Source organism: Ammospiza nelsoni, chromosome 8, assembly GCF_027579445.1.
Source record: "Ammospiza nelsoni isolate bAmmNel1 chromosome 8, bAmmNel1.pri, whole genome shotgun sequence".
Classification (NCBI taxonomy): Eukaryota; Metazoa; Chordata; class Aves; order Passeriformes; family Passerellidae; genus Ammospiza; species Ammospiza nelsoni.
The window spans coordinates 14,880,028-14,904,138 of record NC_080640.1 but is presented as its reverse complement, the minus strand read 5'-3'; the positions used below and the strand labels follow the sequence as shown (position 1 = coordinate 14,904,138).

The 24,111-nt window shown below is 38.1% G+C and overlaps 1 protein-coding gene across 1 annotated transcript in view; it reads right to left on the bottom strand.

Annotated features, from left to right (window-relative positions):
- Positions 1-4,215: 4,215 nt before the first annotated feature.
- Positions 4,216-24,111, bottom strand: part of LOC132076152 (adhesion G protein-coupled receptor A3-like) — a 252,558-nt gene continuing 232,662 nt past the window's right edge. The window contains exons 18-19 of the mRNA XM_059477084.1: positions 11,805-11,900; positions 4,216-8,667 (exon numbers count right to left, since the gene is read on the bottom strand). Coding sequence (XP_059333067.1) covers positions 7,446-8,667; positions 11,805-11,900 — 1,318 coding nt within the window. The 3' untranslated portion in view covers positions 4,216-7,445. The remainder of the gene's footprint in view (positions 8,668-11,804; positions 11,901-24,111) is intronic.

Here is a 24,111-nt window from a genome sequence, read left to right as displayed (position 1 = left end):
CATTGCTTGTGCTGTGCTGTCAGGTGGAATACAACATTGTTATAATGCTGGAATTAAGGCTTCCATACTGACTCAGAATGGCTGGGGGTTTGTTTTGTTTGTTGTAGCACTTAAACTACTCCCCTTATTATCCTAGCAGAGATTAGCTGGTCATTTAACTCTCCTTCCTGCTTTTTAGTTCTCATATATAGGAACACAGAGAAGGTTTCAGCATGTTTTACTCCAGATGGAGAGAAACCACCCCTCCATGCTGATGTTGCATTCTCATGCCATCTTGTCAAGAGAACTGGGACTTCCCAGCTTCTGGCATGAGCAATGAGCTCTAGGTTAGCAAGGAGGTGTGAGTTTGAAGGAGAGGGGCCTTCCTGGAGCTCAGAGCAGAATGATCTTTGTATAATGACCTAATCCTGCAGTGAACCTCTCCTGGTGTGCAAGGGCAGCTGTTGGCTGGAGGAGGCCACTGCACAGTGCCAGAGACCAAGGCGTGTCCATCCCTCAGGGGCCAGAGCTGGCAGCTCCTGCAGGCTGGAGGGGCAGGGCATGGGATGCTTTCCCCAGCAGCCCCAGGGATCTAATCCATAGGAGGCATTCCAGTAGAGGCTCTGTTGCAGGGAAGATGGGATTTGCGGGCAGCCCATTTGTCAGCACAAATTATCATCATTAAGGTGCAGGCTTCCAACAGGCTGCACAGTCAGGCAGGCACCTCCTGACTTCAGCCTGCTCCTTCTCCTGATAGCAGTGACACTTGGGACAATTATACAACTACTTTTGAAAAAAACCCAAACAAACAAGCAGAAGCTCAGTGGAAAGTCTTTCATGCCACTTCTTCCATTTTAGTATTTAGCACAGGGAAGATTTGAAAAGCAGAATTTGTGTTACCAGAAAGTTTCAACATCAATATTCTTCTAAGAACCAGTTCTCTAAAAGTTCCAGGAAAAAAAAAAAAGAAAAAGACAAGAAAGCTTACAGTGAAACGGCTGGCCTAGCTCTAGATGTACACAAAAGCACATTTAAAGAACACTAAATGTGCAGCATCAAAGCCAAAGTGTTAGAAAGCAGCATGACCTCAAATACTGAAAAACAACATCAAAAGGCAGACTGAAGCTGTGAATGAAGGTTCCAAAGGCAGCCTTAATTCTAACAGCTCCTCAATTTGTTGTGTTTGACTTTCAGCTTCATTCACACTGTTTGAAATCAGTTTTCTTTTTTGTGATAGCGTCTAGATTTCAAAAGACATTAAAAATACAGAGATTCTGTTATGTGGAACATGAAATATCTGGTTAATCAACAGCTTTGAGCATCTGTGATTCTATACCCAGATTTCTGACACATTACTGGAATAGCTGACAGCACTAATACAGTAATTTTGTATGAGGACGATATTATAAGTGAATAGCCATTTTGCTAGCAGGTTTTCAGATATTTACTGATGACAGTGGAGTCACAAAGCTTGGCTTTCACATGCAGCTTGGAAAGACTCATTGTTTCACCTTCCTCCTCCTCTACCCCAACGACCAATTTGGTCCCAGTTTTTTTCCAACATCCAAGTCTCTCTTTTAAAGTTTGTTCCTTTCCTTTCCAGTCCCCAAGTCATGTTGCAGCTCCCTACTCACACCCACCTCTCTCCTGCTGATCAGCTTGATCCAGTGCTAGAAGATCAGTCTCTTGATTTCTTCAAGCCCAGCATTGTCTCCCTCATACAAACCAATCAGTTCTCTCTGCTATTCCATCATGGTGCCTCTGAAGGGGAAGCAAACTGGAGCATTTAGCAGAGAAGATAACAACCAAGGCCCCCTGTTTTCAATCCTAATACTAGTTGAGGGCAGCTGAAGTGAATCATTTATAGGGCTGGTCCTTTAGAGCCCCTAGGGCTTGCATCAGCAGCACAAGATCAGTGAGTGTGGTCCCAGTTGAGGCATACACAGACTAAGAAGGAAGACATTTCAGAGTAATATTTTGTGGTATTTTTAGTGGCTAAATTATCTGTACCAAACCACTTAGTTTATAAAAGCGGCAAGAGATGCTATCTTCTTATAATAGCCATACTGCTCAAAGTTTTCAAATAATGGGCCTTGAAGACAGAACTATTACAAAATCACTGAAAGGTGTTATTGTGGACAGACGTGCTTTCATCAAGAGTCTTTGTTGAAAGCATTGCAGCTGCTTTGGCTGAACTCTGTAAAATCATCCATCTGAGGGCAGTAATTGCTGAGGGCATAAATCAAGCTAAAAGCTTAACTTTCAGCTATGTTCTAATTAGTGGAGAACAAGGTCTTACAATGGAAAGAATCAGGGAATAAGTGACTGTAACTGCTTCCAGCTCACTAACAAACGGGCTAACAAAAGTGGTGTGAGAAGAATATGAATAATGTGTTTTATTGCTTTCTCTTCTCCCAGAAATTCCCCCTAGTCCCAAAATAAACTCTTCCTGCTGCTTTCCTCAGGTGTTATTGAGTACCTGGGAAACAAATCTAGGAATGAATGAAAACACTGGCTGTGCTGGAGAATCTTGCCTGGCAGTGTGCTGCAGGTTAAGGCAAACAGCTGGAGCAGAGTGATGGGCTGATGGGAACAGTCACTCATTCTGTTGTTCAGACTGCAAGGCACTACACAATTCTAACAGATCAAAATGTAAAGAGACAGCAGTACCTATAGGGTATGCAGACACCGTGTTTACAAAGAACCCCTTACCTCAGAGGCATGGCCAGCTGCACAACTTCAAGGCAGGATATTTGTTGAGGTTGAATTGCTCTAGAATTTGCAAATTTCAACCCTCCCTGCAGAGAAGTGAGCCCTCTTATATTGACCTGAATTCACTGATACTTGCTTGTCTGGCTCCCTTAAAAACTCAGGATATAGACTGGTCAGGTAAGGGGAATAGGGATTCACTTGCACCTTCACAGACCCCCTAAAAGGAACCAAAAACTCATGGCTTATAGTTAAGGTAATTTGTAGAGTAAGTTTTCTTCTTAGCTATTCAGTTGCTAATTAGAAAATAGTTAACTGGGCACAGCAAAAAAAACCCCAACCAGCCAACCCAAAAGCTCATTTCCTTGTGGAGTTAACTAGGCAAGTAAAAGCTGCCTAGAGCACCAAGTTACTACTGAAATTGCTCAGCTGAAGTCAGCCAGGCAGCCTTTAAACTCAGCCAATGAATTCTGATTGATCCAGCTGCGTTCTACAGCTTCTTTCTGAATTGGAGGAGGCTGCTACAGGAACTTGAATTTATGTTCTGGCAAGGAAGCTGCTGAGCTGCCAATGTCTTCATCAGCCTGACATTTCTTTTCATAGGCAGCAAAAACTCATTGGGAGTACAGGTGGTCTCCTTTTTCTTGTTTCCATGCAAAGAAAATCCTATGATAAAAAGATAACTAGCCTGATTGGGATGACAACTTTCTTTTTCCCAAACAGTGAAATGTCAGATAATCTCTTCATTGTGAAAGGCATATAATTCACAGTGGAAGCTACCTCTGAATTTGAGGAGTTGAAATCAGCTTTCTTAGCCTTAACAGTGTCTACACAAGAGCAATTTCAGATCTTCAGACATGATTTAGTTCCATGTCTTCATACATAACCAACCCGAAACATCTTTGTGACAGAGCATCCAAAGAGGTTTTCTCCAGCTTGGGCTTCTCTGATTGTTAACTAGGTTGTGCTGTTCACTCATTTCAGCTAACCAAGAATTTTAGGTCAGCTGCCGATTTTTGCCTAGGTTTGTCTGGATTTGGTAGCTATCTGTAGGCAGTAGACTTACTAGGCAGGTGCTTTAGAGAGATGGAGGGAGGAGGACCTAAAACTGCTTAAATCCACTTGCATTCCATTTTTCTGCCTTCATTGCTTAGTGTTCAAGTGGGGGCTGCCCAATTGCCTGTGTGGTCAGTCCATCAAAGTGGCCTTGACTTTGCTCTAAGCACAGACTTTGCTTTGGTCAGAGAGGATGAATGCTCTGCAGCCCCAGTGAGGCTCCCCCGGTGGGCTAACGCCCCGTAGGGTGCTGACAGGGTGGCAGGCAGGCAGCTGTGTGTGGAGGAGAGCAGCTGCTCATGAGCACTGACGGTGACTGCCCAGTCCCATCAGCACAGCCGCAATCAGCGGATCCTGGGAACAACACATATGTGACCAGACATAATGTGCAAAAATGTATGCTTTATTTTGACACCCAAATTCATTATATGAGGCTGGGTAGGAAGTTTTCTCATAAACAACCTATGTGACTTCAAATTCGGTCATGAAAACTGGAATTTCTATATGCAGAGAACAATACCACAGCAAGAGCATATTTTCATTCTGGTAGCAGCTATTCAGATTTCTGTTGATTGCATCATTCTCTGAAAATTATCTTTTTTTGGAAAAAATTCCTCTTGATTAATCTCAGACAGAAAGTGAACAGTAAAATCTGTTCAACCATTTTATTATCATCAATGAATCACCAAAACTAAAACTGCTTTTTAAATGTGTTACGTGTGTCCGTGAGGAATTTACTAGGACAATATATATTAATACTCTGGTTATTTCATTGACTTTATTTTTATAGGGAAGAAAATCAGGTAAAGTAGTAATGGTTCACTGACTATAATTGACCAAAACCCCACAATAAATCAAAACCAGACTTCCAAAACATTGAAATGATCTCATTTATCTTAAGGAGAAAACAAAAGTCAAAAGCATAAAAAGCATTTGGTCAAATTTGATGTTACAAAACATTTTTATATTTATTTAATATCATGTCTCCTACTCTGTAGATATACTGTATATTTTCTGAAAAAATAATATGCAAACAGATTATTGCATAACACATCTCTTCCAAATTAACCCAGAAATATTCACTAAATTAATTTTTAACACAGTAAGAAAAGTGTTTTAATATTTTACTTTTGAATTCCAGAGATATTCTGTGGAAAGCAGCACCTATTTACTTTTTTGTAAGCCATTATGAAGATGGAATTGGCCTCTCAGACAAAATAACAGAGGTGATTAAAACACAAGCTGAATAAAGGAGCTTACTGAGTGGATTCTTGCAGAGTGAGTATTTCATCTTGGCTCTGTGTGTGTGTGAGATACTTTGCATAATGGTCTACAGACTTCCTACAACTTTACTGTTACAGAATATACATATACAGAGTGCTGAGACAGAGAAGTGGATTTCACATTATGTCTATGCTTATTTAGGGTCACTGTCTATGTGGAATGAGTAAAAGTAATATTAAAAGAAAACAATTATGAAACAGAAAATATTTCAGTATGCAAACAAAGAAAAATACTGTATTTTAGTTTAGAGACAGTTCAAGCATATACAGCATATACATAATAAAGCTCAGTGTTTTGTCTTTTTTTTTTGTATTAGCTTAAGAAGCAGTCATGAAATTGTTGTATATTGGCTTAAAACTTAACAACCACCTAGTGCATTCTTCTTGTTCACCTTTTAAAAATACACAATCTGAGATGGATACATTGCACTGCTGGAGTTTACAATATATATTTCAAATTTACAAAAATACAGAAAAACAAGATTTCTTGCACTCAGATACTGAGCATTAACCCTTTGAGTACTAATTCCCACCTGCAACACTGCAGAACACATTCATCCGACTTACATGTTTTTATAACATTCTAACAATTATAATTGTCATTTATGTACACTATTAGGAAATTTATTCCTACATATTAAAAAAAAGAAGGTAGAGTCTAATAAACTGCTAATAACAGAAAAATATGGAGTTTAAATATAGTGAAGATTTCTGCCACATATACACAGAGAATCGCAGACTGATGGTCTCTCAATGGAATTTTCTATTTCCTCTCTGAAGCAATTACATAAGTCTGTGTGAAGACATCACAGCAAACTTTCTTGTGTGGCTGTACAGAATTGTGCTTTTTCTCTCATTTCTGGATCCAGTGTTCACTTTCCACTGTAGACATTTTTCTCACAGCTCTATGCTCCCATTCACTTTCTGAAATCTATTATTATTCTGCACCCTTTCTATTTGTAAAAAGCAGTTTTATTTCATATAGGCATCATTCCGATGCAGTTCTCTACTGTGAGTTGATGCTTTGTGTCCAGATGTTCATGGAAATATGAAAAAAATCTTGCCAAGAGCCTTGTTAATAGAGAATGCTACTGACCCTGGAATGCCCTACAATTCAGCAGAAATCATGAACATAAAGAACTTCTCTGAAGGTCAAATTTGCATTAAAGGATTAAGACAATCTGAAATTTGCTAGGGGAGGAAATGGATTTTCAGAAAGCAAGGGGTGAAATTAATAGATGGATTCTAAGAAGGTGTTTTTAGAAAATTACTGAACTTCCTTTTTCTTGACAACTCTGGACTACATTGATCATGTAACTAAATAGACAATATCATATATACAGTATCTCTGAACTAGAATAAGCTACTTTAAGAAAATAACTGTAGTCCTCAAAGAGTTAATGATAAAACTGCTCTACCTTAACTTACCTTTGGAAAGGTTAACGTGGAACAGCTTACAGGTTTGTTTAAAAGGCATACTTTACAAAGAAGTGTAAAATCTGTTGAGACAATTGCTATTACACTGCACAGTGCCACATACAATGAGTAGTGCATGCTCTGTAAAGACATTAGAGTGGACCCTTATCAAAGCTATCATATAACCTTATACAAAGGATTGTGCCACTTAAACTAGTGCAGAGTGATTTTTTTTTTTCCTGTAGATTTATAATGCTCTAGATTAATATCAATAGGGTTTGTCACAGCCTTGTACCACACTTTTTTTGTTCTTTTTTTTAAACACATGTAACACTATAAAACAGCAAATGGTATATCCTGACATATGTCATGCAAAATACAACCAATACAGCACCAAAGATGAAACAGAGACATTACCTAGCACTTCTCTCCAACAAGAAAAAGGACAGAACAGAGACTGTACATTACATGACTTTACAGGCCATATGCTACAGAAGGTTTTTAGAGGCAGTATCACTTTTGTATATCTAAAAAGCTGCAATTTTATAAAATCCTGTTTATCATTTCTACCATAGCCACTTCTGATTAAAATTCATGGCACAGTAATAATATTTTTCTACAAAAATAAATAAGTAAAAGTTTAGGATGCTGATATGTTTATAAAAGTGTCTGAAGTTACTACAGAAAAAAAGTGAAAACAATGAATGAAAATTATGTTTCTAAAGAAATGCCATTCTGTAAAACAAAAGGATATTGCCTCTCTTATTCAATTTTCTAGACTTCATTTTCTCATTACCTTTCAGAATAACTTTATAACTTTCTTTTAAAAATAATTTCACTTTAAAACTGTCACTATCTCTCTTTCTTTGACACTTACAAAGAAAATGAAAAGCTGTACAATTTACTGATGAGCTACGCAAACATATCACCATATTTATTTTGGAATAAAACCAAAGATAACGATGGTTTAGGGCAAAAAACCACATTATGGTGACCCGTGAACTACACAGTAGTTTCATTTTTCCAAGGGCCAGTTTTGATATTTCCCGTACTATCTGAGCTGTATATCATGGCTTCGTGCATGTTTCCCTTGAGAATCCCGTTGTGATTTGTGGTGTTAAATGGCAATGACTGTGTCCGTGGGTGCATTTCAAAGTGGGCTGGGTGGTGCACGGAGTCACTGTCTGGCATTTTACCACAGCTGTATATGACAGTACTTGCGTCGCTGCTCTCGGGCTGGTTGACGGTGGGGTAGGGGTCACTCTTGGAGCAGCAGGCCCGTCTGTGACCTGCCTGGCTCTCGTGCGTGCTGTGGGGACTGTCTGTGTGGGAGCTGTGGATGCTGCCGTCGATGCTCGAGGGGATGTGGTAGGCGTACTCCCTTTCCCCCGCAGACCTGTGCCGGCTGAAGTAACGTGGCTTAGTTCTGCTTTTCAGGCATCTGTGAATGTGCATGTTGGGTCTGAAGGTTCCCTCATTGTGGACGTGAATGTGAGCCTCATCGTCAAGCAGCTGATCACAGTGCATTTTTGCACAGCACGGCGTCACGGGCGACAGGCAGTTAACGTGGTTCTGCACTGCCTGCAGGTTGGTGAGTTTGCAGTGGCTGGCTGCTGGGTGGTTGAACACAGCTGACTTGTTGGGACACGGAGATTCCTGCAGACAAGGTGCGTGAACTTGGGTGTCGCCATTGACGTTGACCTTTGGGCGCACGTTGACTTGCACGGAGTAGGTGTTTCTTTTGGATGGGCAACAAGACCACCAGCAATGCCACACATCATCTCGTTTTGCACAGTGATGGATCAGGATGAAAAGCCCCAAGGTCACACAGAAAGCTCCATAAAGACAGCTAAATATCATATCCAAGAAATGGCCTTGCGACACTGCAAGTGCTCCAAAGGTCCAAGTGGCAGTAAACAGGAACAAAGTGAATGCTGCGGCTCGAAGCTGAGCCTTAAATGAATGCTCATTTTCCAACAAGGAAGAAGAAATCATGGGGCAGGTTGCCTGGGGAACGGACACAGAGTCTGTAATGTGACCATGGCCCATGTCAGTGCTTGGCATTCTCTGCGGATCCTCTGCCTTTTCCTTCAGCTCGTACTTGCGTTCAGGATGGCGCTTCAGCTGCACGTATGTGCAGAGAAAGTAAACACAGGTCACCAGCACAATGAATGCCACTGGCCCGTAAAAAGCACCGAGGCTGGGCTCCCAGGCCATCCAGCAGCTGAAAACAACAAGAGAGAGTCAAGAACATTTCAGAGCCCATATTAAATGTGATGGACAACTCACTGTTGTCTGACTAGTATGACACAACGGTATATCAGAAGTTCAGCTTGTGGAGAGAGGGAGCCTGTCTTTAATATTAATTAAGCTGAGGGCATCACTTTCTAATTTTTAAATAGAATAGAATATGTGGTATAATTTACAGACTATTAAAACTGAAAAATTTCCAAGAAATGTAGGTCAGTTTAGACTCCGGAATTGCAGTGAAGTATAAGACCATTTATGTCAACCCTTTTTTCTACTATTAAAAATGTCAGCACTAATACTTTGATTAAAAAGCAAATGAGGCATAGTTTATACATCCTATGTGAGCAATAGAAATGTACAGATTTCAGTTGTTTGTATCAATGAACATTGCTACAAATTCTTAAGCCTGAAGATTGCTCTTACAGAATTTTCTTCTTGCGAGAGAATGGCCTGAGTACCAAAAAAGGATAAAAGACTTCCAGTGGAACTGTAACCACTTTCTGCAGTGAGCAGACCTCAAAGATATATGCCATTTCTGAATTCTGTACTGTTTCTAGAATTCCTGGGAGTTCATCCATGTCAATTTGAATGTTCTCAGAAAAATTAGGGAAACTGATTATCTCTTTGTGATATGTTAGTAGCATAGTATCATTGTAGCATGATCATGGTTTGCTAGCCTTTAAAATAACCATAGCCATTTTAGAGCAGCTTAAAGTAGCTCCCAGGCCAGCATGAGTCTGACAGGATTGTCTTAAGTATGAATGATCTGATCAAACAAACATGGGAGAAGAAACCACTAATGAAATCCTAGATGGAAACTGGCAGAACATGGGTTAGAGGGAGAAGGAATATTTGCCTCATTTTGACTCTTCTCAATGATCTGCTTTTAGCCATGGTTACAGACAGAGATCTGAGCTGGCAGTGTAGCCTAGTACAGCTGCTACTAGGTTCTTATATGCTAAATATTGCATGGATTTCTGGAAAGAGGAATTACTTTATCTCTTGGACTTGGGCACAAAGTAATGGGCTTAAACTGCAGCAAGAAAGATCTAAATTAGATTTTTTAAAAAGTTTCTCAGCTGTTAGGACAATTAGGATAATAAGCTGTTGGAATGAAATGTGGTCTATCCATTACGGGAGCATTTAAAGTACCTCAGATAAATAACTGTCAGGAGTGGTTTGGATATAGCTAATTTCCCACTGGGTCAGACAGACAGACCAGGTGATCTGTCATGATGATTCCAGCTCCAAAAGTGACACTGTGTGACACTTCATATTCATTTAGGCATGTGTGATTAGTTGCAGTTCCTCCAGTTCCAGTGAGGAAACTTCTGATATCAGATTCTTGACAAACCAGGAATTATCTACAAGTTACTATAAAAAGGGCAGAATGACTTTTTTCTCCCAGGCTGAGAACTTCTCAGCTAAATAGAGAAAGTCCCACTGGACTTTACAGCAAGAAACTGCAGAATAATGACTTTGAATTTTTTATATCTGAATCTTAAACAGAAACATACATACATGTATTAATGAACTTAGAAACACTCCAAAGAGTACACAATTTACTATTACGCACAAGAGAAGATCCCCTGAAAATATTTTGAAAACAGAGGTAAATAACCACCTACATTTAATTGGATAAGTAGAGAACACAAAGCTAGGTGAATACTTGAAATACATTTGAATCCTGCGTATTTGATGCAAAGTGGAGAGCAGAATGCTCCCAAGTGGAACAGTGTCATGGGATGCTGTTATTTCAAGTAGAATTTCATTGTGGATCACTTACAAAATCTATTTGGTAAAAGGAAGTTCAAGTTTGTGCATCTACATTTACTTTACTAATACTATAAAAAATGAATAAGGCATATAACTCACTATGCTGCCACTGAATTAGAAACTTTTTACTCAGTCTTATAACCATTCCTCATCTGTCCCTTGTTTTCTGTGCACACTGTGGCACCAGGTATTGATTTGCTACATTAACATGATTAAAGAAGTATAACCCCAGTAACTGCACCAAAATGAAAAATGTGTCAAATTTATGAACATAAATAATAGAGCTTTAGAATACACTGTTGATTATAAACTGGCTGTTTAATTGGATAAATTTGAATAAATATATAAATATGTGTTGGGCCCTAGGCAGAGCATTGAGTTAGCCATGGTATGCACTGATTTCTTATTGGAATTTAAATTTCAATTACCTATAAAAATGTCTTTAAGGAGCCAGATGCTCACTTATGAACCATTCTCCTTGGCTGCCACTTCTCATGCCCAGAACATAACCAGTTTCAAATGTGTTACAATAGATGCTCAAAGCAGTAACTAAGAGTGATGTCCTCTGGAGTATTAGTGCTGCCAGAGTACTAAAATATCCATTAGTGTGCCAGTCACTGCCATGCTGATCTGTTACACACACTGTATTTAACTTTGCAGTCTAATTCACTTTCTGCTATGCTTTTATGGAAAGACTAAATGGACTTATGGATACCTCATACTTCATGCCAAGAATTAGGAATTAATAACAATGTGATGCCTGGTGAGCTTGTGGAGGTCTGCTGAACACCTTCCTACAGACAAGGACATGAAGGGATTATGACAGGATTGCCAGGCATTGTGACTGGAACATTTCCAGGTGGTGAAAATCCAAAATATTTGGGTTTTAGTGGAGGGATGGGAGTGGAGGAAGTGGGGAAGGGATTTTTACTTGTCCTTTTCTTACATAATTATTTTTAATTTGCTTTACGTTGCCAGAAGGTAAATCAAGGTAGATAATGAAATGAATATATTTAAATAAATAATAGCTGCATTAGATATGATATTCATTAGGTATTTTTAATATCTTTCACTTATTCAGATGTAAATGCAGAGTAATTCTGTAAATGAAAGGTGATTGTATTGCCAGTAATGGAGTCGAATTGCTGGAGGTGAAGCAGGAAACTCCAGATTAAGACATTGCTCTTTCACAGCTAATATTTAATAAAGTTTTGTAACAGATACCATCCCAAATTGCATGCCTGTACCCTTTATGAAGTCAGGTACATTTATTTGGATAAGAAACAGAAACAATCTGTTTTCCTTAAAAGTGGTGTGATAGTGGTTTGTACTTACTATGGTGCATTGCCTTCAATCCCATAATTATTGATATTGGTTGCTGCTGTAATCCCACATATAATGAATGGAACTCCACCACTAATCAGGTAAAATCTGTGGAGAGATAATAACTGATATTTTAATTTGCCTGACTTGAAGTTGAAAATACTTTTTAAATAATTGTACCTTCTTGAAGTATTTTGGGAATAAAATATTGCTGAAATATTTAAAAAGACTCTAAAACCAGAAAAGCAAAGAATGAAGTACTGTCACAATAAGAACTGTACTCTATGTAGCAAAGAGCAGAAAGTTTAATATTTATATGGAGCCACTTTTCTCACTGAATTTGCCATCCTTCATGCCTACATCCAAATTCAGCAAAATGAACCATCATCACATTTTCCATTTACACAACCAAAACAGAGAATTGTGCCTGCAGCACAGCACTTCCAGGGCTGTGGTCTCTGAGGCGGAGAGCCCCAGCCCCCATTCCTGCAGCTGGAGGTGACCATGCTCAGCAGCAAAGGGAAAATGTTCCACTGCACCCAGGAGCTCAGCTGAAATCCTGACTCATCTCCTGCCTCAACCAATGCTCCTCCTCTGTCAGCAGGCAAAATGAGTTTCTGTTCAAGCCACTTCTTTGGTGTGGAAACAATGTGCAGGGATGCAAACACCTCCCACTCCCTGCTGCTGTGTCCCCCAGGTGTAAGAGGAGCCCGGTGACCTGTGGGGCACATTCTGATCACAACCTAGCCACTAGTGTTCTATAAGGTATTATAAATATTAGGAGATGTCACACTCATTGCAAGGTAGGATTTTTACAGAAACAGAGCAATAGTAAGATTAAATAAATCAGCATTTAATGCAAGCCCAGAATAAGTGTTAGAATTTCTTAACCTCTTTTCCCACCTTCTTCCAAAGCAGAATTAAGGGTCAGGCCTCAGAAAATTTTATGTCGGTATTTACAGTCAATCTTTGTCCTAATGGTCTAAACTGTAAACAGACCAGAGAAAAATCATATTTTGCTCTCATCAGAAAGCCCTTCAGATTTTATAAATTCAATGTCACCGAGTATATATTTTTTCTTCAACTTGGCTTATTCTGAAGAGCTCAACAAATTCCAATGAACAAGCTGTCTTCCTACAAAATCCATTCATCCACTACAGTTTAATGACTGTAAATATCTTTTGACTTGAGCATGTTGAATAAGCTAGCTTAATAGCTTTTTATTATTTTTAACAAAGACATTTTCAATGGCATTTCTGAAATCCAGGAAATTACTAGGGTACAGCAATGAGGCATGGAAAAGCTAATCCTAATTAATCTAAGAAATAGTAAGGAGCAGAAAAGATAAGAATAGAGAATGAAGTACAGGAAACTGCACTTTGAACTCACTTGAAGTGATTACACCATAGAATTTACCTAAAATGCAACCTATAATTTCATTTTTTGCAGTGTCACCACTTTTTACAGATTGGATACATACATATAAATCAATTCTTATCTAAAGTTTCAGACAAGCCAGTATTTGGGTGTTGGATAATCTGCTTCACAGCTCACACTTTCAGCAGGCTCCTGAACACAACAGCAGCAGCAGATGTTGTGGAAGCACTGTAGCTACACAGGGTGGCAGAGATGTGGCAAAATTCAGCCGAATTCCTGTTGTGGCTCAGAGCTAAGAGCAAGAAAATACACTCTAGAAACAACATAAAGTGAAGTCAAATGTTTCAGTGCACCTGAGGTGCACTGTACTGATATCCAGCGCATCACATTGCACACACACCCCCCCGTCTCACTGGGAGGGGAAAAAAAAAGAAAATAGCAAATAGAAATGACAGTGTATACAAATGATTCTTCATTGTGGGTTCAGGATTCTCGAAGGCTGAAGTGAAATAAAAGCTGTCGAATAGAAGAAAAGTCAGCAAGAGAGGAATAGGATTAAAATAGACTGAATAGAAAATATAATCAAAGATACAGAAGTTAAATTAACTGTAAGAGCAGAAGTGCATGCTCTTGTCCATTTGAGTGAGCTTGTGGATACCTTAAAAAGTGGATAAAAAAGAAAAGACCGTATTGCTAAGTCACCAAAGAAAAGACATTGACCAAGAAGTTTCATATACATGTTACTTGTGAGGAAGTACACTTCAAATTAATAAATATAAACCAGACTTTTCAAACATTACTTTTTATGCCTTCATGAGTTGTTATCAATTTCTTCTTCATGCAGATGAGATAAAGCAAATAATTCTAAAGAAAAAGTGCAGTAGAATTTATAGGGCATAAATAAAAAGTGACAAAAATGTAGATAATAAATAGCTATTTTTCATACTTCTAGAAAACCTTTTGTCTAAGAGAATCAAAGGGGTTTTTAACATTAATTAATTTAGCCTTACAGCCCCCTGTGTGGTCAATAAATTGCATTGTTCCTGTTGTACAGAGAGGAAACAAGGAGAGATGAGGTGTTCAAGACCATGCAGGATATGAAAGTCTTTTACTCCCATCCTATGTTTACACTCAAGGCACCTCTCTGTTACTGTCCTGAAGGGACTGGGCAATCCAAGGCATCCAGGGTTTTGTCTCCAAGCCCAAAAGCCCAACTGCCCCTGTCTCAGCAGGAGCAAGATGGATATAATGTCATGTGGATGATCCCTGCCCAGGGTGGTGCCTTCCCAGGACTCGCTGAGCCAGTGCCTGCCCCTGCAGGAGCCTGGGTGTGCTCCTCCCTGGGCAGCCCTGATGCCAATACTCACTGAGGTTTGGGACAGCACCACCTGGGCGTGTTCACAGCCCAGTTAAAGCAGTCCAAGTGTAAGGGTTGTAGCTGGAGAGATGCTGGTTCTGCTCCTTAGGCTGCTGCAGCCAACTTTTGGTGTCTTTCAGCCATACAAGAGGAAAAGTGAAGGGCTATGCTCCTGTCCAGTAATGCTTGTTCACAGAATAAAGGAGTAATAAAGCTGTACCAGGAGTGTGAACCTTGTAAACTGATCAAATACATGCTTTTCAACCATCTTTCCCCCCACCCCAAGAATATTTTCCTATTTAAAAAAAAAAAAAATCTATCTTTTCCCTATAATGTTTGCCTACTTTTCATTTCCTGTTTCCTCTTATAACTGTCTTAGAATTTTAAAGCTTTAAAGGTCAATCTCCTTTGGTTCAGTCAACAGCTTTTGTCTTCCAATTGCCTTTTCTACTTCTGAATTGATTTTCTAATTTTTCTCATAATGCCAGTGGGGTGTCTCCTCTTCAAAGGAGAACATGCAGTAACCCAGAGCCAATTTCATCTACTTGTGTTACTCTTCTACCATTCAAGAACACAAACAAGTGAGACTCCGGCTGCCAGTACCTGAACCCTGTATGCAGCAGTAAGAAGAGCAATGTGATTGTTATGTGGAAGGCAGACAACACAGACAGACTGGCTGTAGTAATGATAACCATGCATGCAAATCTTTAAAGACTAGGAAACCCCAGGGAGAAAATGAAAATTCTTTTTCCAGCTACAATTTTATCTTGACAAGCAGTTAACTTATGTAATATTTTCAAATTGTTTTACAGGGAAAGCTATAAACTATCAGTGGGATGATTTGGGCCTTTGAAGCAAGTGGCAAGCCGTTGCTTCAGTAGCCCCTGGGAAGAGGTTTTCAAATTTGTACATTGTTGTTGCTGGCCACCCAGGGATGTCCTGATGATTCCTAGCAGGCTTTTACATCAGCATACATTTATTTACCGAAGCTCATTCCATCACATCTTCACTAACATTGTTATCCCAGCTAATTAGATTAAATCCAGCCTGGAAGGGCTCAGCAGGATGCACTCTCACCTCTCAGCTGCAGTGCAGCAACACCTAGGGCCTGAGCACGGGGCTGTGCAGACACAGTGAGCAATAGTGGGCAGTGATCTGCAGGAATCACTTTCCTTGAACATTACAGGGAACCCCCAAGTTTCTGCTGCAGAGACTGCCTGAGACCAGCAAGCACAATAATTTTTATTGCATGCACTGACACAAACACAACCCCCCCAAACAGAGCAGCAGACACTGCTGGAGGAGATGCCCCTCTGTTGACATCCTGCCTCAATGTTCTGCAGCTTCCCTTCGGCAAGAACTCCTCTTGTGAGGAGAACTCTACCACAAAATACTGGGAGCTACACAGCCAGTCTGATAGAAACAGGATAATGTCAGCAGGAGTGACTGCGATGGCCTGCAGGCAGCATCCATTCTGATAACTTAACATCCACTCTATTCTGCTAAGTTTGTTTTCATAAATGTTACTCAGTAAGTCAGCAAGTAAAAGGAGATTTCTACCCAGTGGTAAATTTCTTGCTTGAGTGTCTGGCTATTCTCTAGCCTCAATTTTTTCCAGACTCAGAACCTTGACTCTGAAATTTTCCAAAAAGAAAATTTCAGTATCAAGGTTCTGAGTCTGGAAAATATTGCCTTTATGGATGTAATGCAAGACTGACTATAAGGGGTTTTTTTCTGCAGAGGTTGACAAAATGGCAATGTATCAGGAAGTCATTTAAAAGACTTCAAATAGACGTTATTGCAGATACTACTTGATTAAGATGTATATATATATATATATATATATATATATATATATATATTTAACTTTATTCCTCTCTGCATGCACAAATCTAGAAAGGTACATGTTAGATATATATAAAGAAACCACTGAAGCATTAATTTCTTTTCTGCCCATCGTACCAATTAAAAAAAAATTATCAGTTTAGCTCTACTTATGTTTAGGGCACAGGTCATACAGGAAGACTAGCCACTTGCAAAATAAACATCAAAATAAAAGAACAGTCACAGCAAGATGACTTTCCCTTTTCTTTTTCCTTGAGCCTGGACTTGGTTTTAACATCTTTGTGAAAATAATTCATATAGAAAATGGTCATTAACTTCAGAGCAAACCAGATGCCACTGTTCAAGTACCCAGGAGGCAGGCAGACAGATAAGTAGCTGCTCTGCAGAAACCTGAATTTATGAGCCTGATTTTCAAATTATTCTTCCTGAATCTTTCATGCATCACATCATTTCGTGGCCCTTTTTCCTGGGAATCTGATAAAATAAAAATAAAAATTTTAAACATTATGTGATTCTGAGAATATACTTTTCCTATTCCCAGACAGTCTTGACTTACAAACATATTTATAAATACTATGTTTGTTTTTCTCAATGACCTTTTTGAAGAGAAACAACCTATGTTTCCTTCAGTGCTTTTCTCCTGTCTGCAAAGGAGATCTAAAGATGGAGAATACAGATTAAAAACAAAAAAAGAATCTACTAATAATGCTAAAATAAACTCTACTTTTGTAAGTCAAGCTTTAAATGGTAAAGAGCAGAAGTAAGGATTGTGTGAAAACTCTATTTATCACCTTTTATGTGCCACTATTGTTATTCTCCTTAACTGCCCATTCACAGTCCACTTTTCTTTTTCCCCATAAGACATTTCACTCAGCACAGAAGCAGCAAAGGTCACTGGACAGGTAGTTATTAATTCATTTTATATAGACCCCTTCTTTCTAGATCTTATTGCAACTTAAGAGCTTTGCAAACATTAATTAATTAATTGTCAAAATGTCCTTCTGAGAATATGTAAAATCTTTTCCATTTAGAGGCAGACACCAACCCACAGAAAGATGGATTTTAAAAAATTGATTAAGAAATGTCTCTGCAGATTTGTTTGCTCAGCTTATGTCCAGGCCTCTATTAGACAAAACTAGCCTCTGTTTTTTAATTAAAATTGGCCATGAGAATGGAGTTTAAATACCTTTCTTCATCTGTCCTTAAAGAGTCACAGGAACGTGGGCAATAAAGTGGGACAATGTTAGTCAGCGTCAGAAGATCTGAAACCTCATCTAACCAACAGCTTCAAACCTATTTGCTTCTTGTCACCATTGAGTCAGGAACAAGAAGGGTAGTGACACACTCCATCCACAACCAGAAGGCAAAACGGGTATCTTTATTACAGTCTCACAATATTTATAACCAACATCATTCACCCAGAACCTGACTGGTTCTCACTAACACCAGTAACCCAACTGGTTAATTAAGGAACCACTCTTCCATAAAGACCTTATGAGAAAAGCAACTTGCTCAAAACGCCAGCCACAGATTGTTTACCATTCTTTCTCTCTGCCTCCCTAAAACTTCCCAGACCAATTAATAGGAAAGCTTATCTGTCATATCCTCAGGCTCTCTGCAGCGAGCCCACTGCCCTGGGTATTCACTCACTCACTCCTGTGTCTCTGCCCTTCCACCCAGGGCTGTCCCTGCTCAAGCCCTGCCAGGCAGGGTGACAGTCTGGCTCCTGCTGGTGGGGGCAGCCAGGAGGCTTCACTGAAGTGATTTATATTCACCTTCCTCGGTTATCACCCTCCATGGAGAGTGTGGCCATTGTGACTTATCCAGGATTTTGCAGACGAAAAGGAATTTACAGGCTGACAGTACAGTTGCAGTTTGCTTTACCAGGAGCACATGAGAGAGTCTAAGCCAGCAGAGAGGACAGAAAAATAAAAATGCATGTAACAAAAAGATAAAAGATTAATTCAGGAACTCAAAAAAACCTTCAGAGAAAATTTAGAGATTCATTTACATAGAGATAACTGTATTGTCTCTAGTGAACTGGACTAATTGAAGACCTATTGTATCTAAGAAGCAGGAGACACCTTGACTTTTTTCCCTGTTTTATTGGAGAATGCCTTGAGGGCTGCTGGAAATCAGACAGAGATGATTCTTACAGTGTATTCCATGCTGTAGTTTAGCTCTATTGACTTCTATTCCTGCTTATTTTAATGAATAAATAACTTAAGTCAGGGTAAGTAGGAATCCATCCTGACAGCACTTGTGAAGGGAAGAAGTAAGTAAAATATTAAGCATCATGCTGATGAGAAAGAAAATACATTTATTAGTATTTCTTAAAGATTCAGTATTTAAGTTCAAAGGTACAATGCTTCTAGAGAGAACAGTTTATGGTAATGCTCGGAGAGAAATCATGGGAGGAGAAATAATACTTATGCTTTGAGTATTTTTTATTTACACGATTATTTTATCCCTAGAGAACAAAGCAGCCCTTTCAATTCTGCTTCCACAGTTAATTTCCAGCAGTAAAATGGTTGATACCCTTGTTTGGAGGTATTCATTGCCACCTCATTTTTCCAGGCGTTTGACTGCTCTGGCGTGGGGCTGTTAGCTGAAATCACTTTGCAGTTCCAGTCTACTGAATCAAACACAACTGCTCCAGCAAGCATTGCAGTACACCTCTGGAAAGTCAATTACCACCAGGATGTCCTTCTGCCTTTCAAAGGGGAGGAAAGAACCATTAACTATCAACCCTCATCAAGACAAGAAATTTTGATGGCAGCCTATATGTGACAATGGCATTTTATATAATGTGAAAGTGAAATGAAAAGTAAAGCATGTAAAGATAATAAGTGCTGTACTCCTATATTGTCACATATTTAATACTCAGATCACTTTATATTAGTATCAATGTCCTATGACTGTCAGTAGAGCCACCTTGCATTTTAAACAGAAAATATGGATTTCTTTGGTTTTACTTGAGCTAGTATTTCATTAAGGCTGCCAAAGGAACCAAATAAAATTACTATCATGAGGACATATATTTTAATTTGGTTTGACTGTGAAAGTCACTGACAAGGGGCTCTGGTCTATGTTCTCCTATGACTAAATTCTTAAATAATAATTTTAAAAAGGAATTTATGTCAATCCTGTATTTTATTATGGCAGTGACCAACATAACTTCCTGAATTCCCCTGTGTTTCATGCACTTTAAGTTTCTGACACTCAGGTGCCTTTTAGGGAATGTTTTTTTTCTCAAGAAAAATGTTATTTCTTCTGCAGTAATTTTTAAAATTTTTAATCAGACCATTCAAGTCCTTGTTTTGAAATTCTGTAATTCTCAAATGACCTGAAAATACAGTATTTTTAACTTTCATAGAATGAGAAGCTTTGAGAGTTGATTCAGAGGTTATTTATTCACTACTTGATATATTTTTGGATTTAGCTATGAAGTATATTTGTTGTATTAAAAAAAGATATTCTGAAGCATTAATTTTTATTATGAGCTATAATGAGTAGTTAGAGCTAAATAATTTCAATTGCATAAGATTCACTGGTAACTAGGAGTAATACTCTCAGTTTTATCTTCTGTTAAACTCTTTCACTGTACACAGAAAGAATCATTCAGAAAATATTAATGACCAAGCAATCAATGTCACAAAGATGGGGACTTCAATGGTAGACCCAGCAGCCTTGTTCTTAGATTTGCTCAGCTGAGCATTTGAGACAGATATGTGCAAACAGACAATGGAAAGAGAATACAGGAACTCATGAGAAATAGCTCTAGAGAGACCATGCTAATTCTATTGTTCTAAATTCATGTATTCTTTCCTTTTTCTCTGATATAAGTCAATGATCTTACAGGAAGGGCAAGATCTTTGCCCAAAGTGCCAGAGGGAGTTGAAATTGTTTAGAAGAAAGTGAAAAATATGAGAAACACTTCAAAGGTGTGCATTTCCAAAGAAACTACATTGTTAATTTGCACATTTTTGGCAAGCCTTATATCTTTTGATGCAAAATTAAGCCCCTGTTCCAGAGGGCAGGTGTTAAAGAATCTTAGCTTTCTAAGCTGAACTTTTATGTGGGAAAAACTCAAATCTGATTTTCTACAAATTTTACATTTGTTTTTGGTGTTTAAAACATTGCAAGGTCCCTTTGAGATCTTTCCCACAGTTCTGCCATCTCTCTGTAACTTCAGCTCTCCCTTATGCCGAGGTATTTTATTTATCTTTGTTATTCACCTGCCCAGCCATTCATGTGGAACCCAGAGAAGTTTAATGATCTCCATCGATCTCAGACCAACTACAGCTGAGTTATTAGACATGAAAAGTCTCAACAACAGACACATCCCTAAACAAACTGTTCCTTTAATGAAATTAAAATAAATATAAGAAGAAATTTCCATCTTTCCATTAAAGATGATTATAGGTGAAATGTGAAAATGTGAGCTTTAATGGTTCAAAGCTTAGAAAACAGGAATCTTAAATTCAGTCTTCAAAAATATCCTGCTTTTTTATATTCTTTTCTATATTAATATCACAGTTTTTACTTTAGTTTATTAATTCCTGAATGATGAATGTTAGTGTAACTACTTACAGAGAGAATATAGTAGTGAGAAAGCTAAAAAGCATATTTATCTCTTCAGCTGGCTCTGAAACATTTCAAGCATCTTTTACAGCCTGTTTGATTGATACAAGCCATTAAAGTTATCAGTTTAGGAAATTTAATGTTGCCCTGGGAAATCTGCCATTTCTGCAAAAAACCCCAAACTGTCCTTCTTCAATGAAAATGAAAATTACAGCTTCAGACATAATTGCATGTAAAACTGCTGAATGCATCAGCTGGTTTCTCTCACATAGACTGGGTTGTTACTGCTTGAGTCCTCTCAGAAAGACTTTAAAAGCACACATGTTATGGCCACAGTGCAGCATACATATTTTTAATATTTGATAAAGTCATATTTGATAGGTTGATATGTCCTCATAAAGTGTTTTCCTATGAAGTGCGCAGAACAGTGGTAAATTTCATCCCTCTAGATTTGTTCAGCATCTCCTATGCATATTCTTAAATGAAACACATACACCATACTCAAGGCATATTTAGACTGTGTATAGAAAATATATGGAAGTATCTCTATTGGCTTTTAAATATTAATATTTCAAAGTATTAAAGCATTCTTACTGTTTCTGAGAATTTTACTAATAAGGTAATAAATGCCTCATCTTCAAAGTATTGTTAATGATTAGGTGCTACATCCTGAAATTTAAACATTTAGTGTTTCAAACTTCTGCATCTCTTCACAATTTACAATTGTGAAGTTTACAATTATGTGCTAATCACAATTTACTGCTACCTTCCTTTTAGTTAGGTAGTTTGGTTTATTTTCAACTGCATGTATCGAAAATCTAATCACACAGCTATAGCAAGATGTATCCTCAGGCAAAGTGAGAGGACAAACAGTCTTGTTTAAGACATGAAGAAACCACACACTAAATAAAAATAATATCATTTGGATTATTAAATTTTCCTGGTCTACAAGAAGTATTCAGTCACAAACCCCAAGGGCCATTTAAAATTGAAAAGCATTTACACAGAAGATCCGTGGAAACCACAAAACCCTTTCTGTTGAATCTTTTCAGCTACCAAGCTTTCAGCTATCAAACCCACATTTTTGAGAAGAGATCAAACAGTTTCCCAAAAGGAATTTTTTTCAGCCATGAAAAGCATACATACAGGTTTCGAAATCCTCTAAAGACCTCTGTGGTAAAGGAAAGGACTCTGCATTTTAATTTGGTTCCAATTTTAAAATATTTTGATTTTTTAAAATAGTTCTAGTATTTTTAGGGTTTGCCACAGGTCATGAGTTGAGGAGGGAGCATCTCTTAAGAAAAAGTAGTAGACATGATGTTCATCCACACTGATGCTGCTTTCCATCGTACAGAAAACCATCTGGAAACAGTCAGATAAAGCCAGGGCAAGGCACAGATGTTTAAATCCTAAAATATAACCTCAGTGCTTTGACATAGAGATCCTGAAGGCACACATTTTTGCTTTATTTACCAAGACTGCACAAAAGAAACATTGCAAATAAACTATTATGTACATGGTGCCTGTATATGTTAGACAGTACCCTTGTATTGTCTTTGTTCACGATTACTTCCTGTGGAAAAAAAAAATCTCAGTCCTTATACAGAGCAGCAGGACAGAATAGAATGCTTCCCTCAACAATTAAATTGCAGTCCACAAAGACTAGAGTCTGAAAATTTATTCACCAGAAATCTAAAATGTGAGGCTGCAAACTATAGGTCAGGTAAAAAATTCAAAATACAAAGATAAAACATTTCAATTTTTTTCAATCATAATTTTTTCTGCATCTCTCTTGCATAATCACTTCTCAATCTTAAGTTTATTTTCCTTTTCAGAAAAAGAAGACATAGCAAAAAAGTTGTCATCTTCCCTGAAGGAAAATCCAGTTTTACAGCTGGCAACATTTGGAACAGGCAACTATTCTACATGTAACCACTACTTACACTTTAATAAACTAATACAAAAAGAAAATAGTGGGAATCCAAAATCTATTAATTTGATTAATTGTGAATAACTTCTGTCCTTGACTTTTTTTAGTGGTATTCCAACATTTTAAAGCACATTTCATTACCTCCTATCTTTTTTCCCCTCAGGAATCCTTAGTAATGACAACTTTGTTTCCATGTATTTTAATTTGTAACCTATTCCTGAATTTTGATGGGATTGGGTCATTTTTTTGGTGACTTATTTCAGGCCTTACATTTTATGTTTGTGGTTCATCCAATTTGAATGCTAAAAGTATACAGAGCCAGAACAAGAGGAAGAAGTCCCTGCAGATGTTAAAAACTGACCTAGGTGAGAACCTGAGCTCACTTTTAAGTTGGATCTGCTTTGAAAGGAGAGTCAAACTTGATGACTTACAGATGTTTCTGCCAATCTTATTTTTTATGACCCTATAATTAACTTATTATTCATTGTTATCTCTTCAGGCTTGTGAGAGTCCATCCATACCAGCTGTCAGTGCTGAGAGAAGGCTTCTTTCAACCACTGCTCTTCTGGTATATATTATATATGTAATTTGAAACATATGCACTACTCAGAGTGGACTAATTCACAGGTGAGTGAGCATAGCTTGAAAATTCATAAATTTTCAAATTTGTTCTGAATATTTTTCAATATAAACGTATTTCATATCTTTTCAAGCTTCAATATACTTGAAATATAAATTTTCAAATAAATTCTGAGTTCTTAAGAAATGAGAATAAGGTCTGAGTTCTTTAGAACAGTGCAATGCAGTCAAAATATAACCAAGAGAGGAGACAATGAAACTCAGAGGGAGACCCTGCTCCACATCCCACCAACAATGCTTACACCTGTGGCTGTAGCCAGCCAAGAACAGCTGTAACCAAGAAGAAATTTATTCTATGTATAAACCCCATTATTGTGTTTAACAGGTTGGTCATCCATTACTTATCCAAGTGCCTTATCTTCATTGCTTCCATCAAACTCCAGGTGCCATGCAGACTTGCTCGATTTTGTACTACACAACTGCATTATTCTTTTTCAGAAATTAATCTACCCTGTGAAGAACCTTAATGAAGTTTCATTCCTAAAGTTTTCAAAAAGAAAAAAGCCAACTTTTTTTGTTTTTTGTGGAGAAAATATTACATTAGGATTTATGCAATTCTACATTTCTACAACTCCAAATTTTCATCT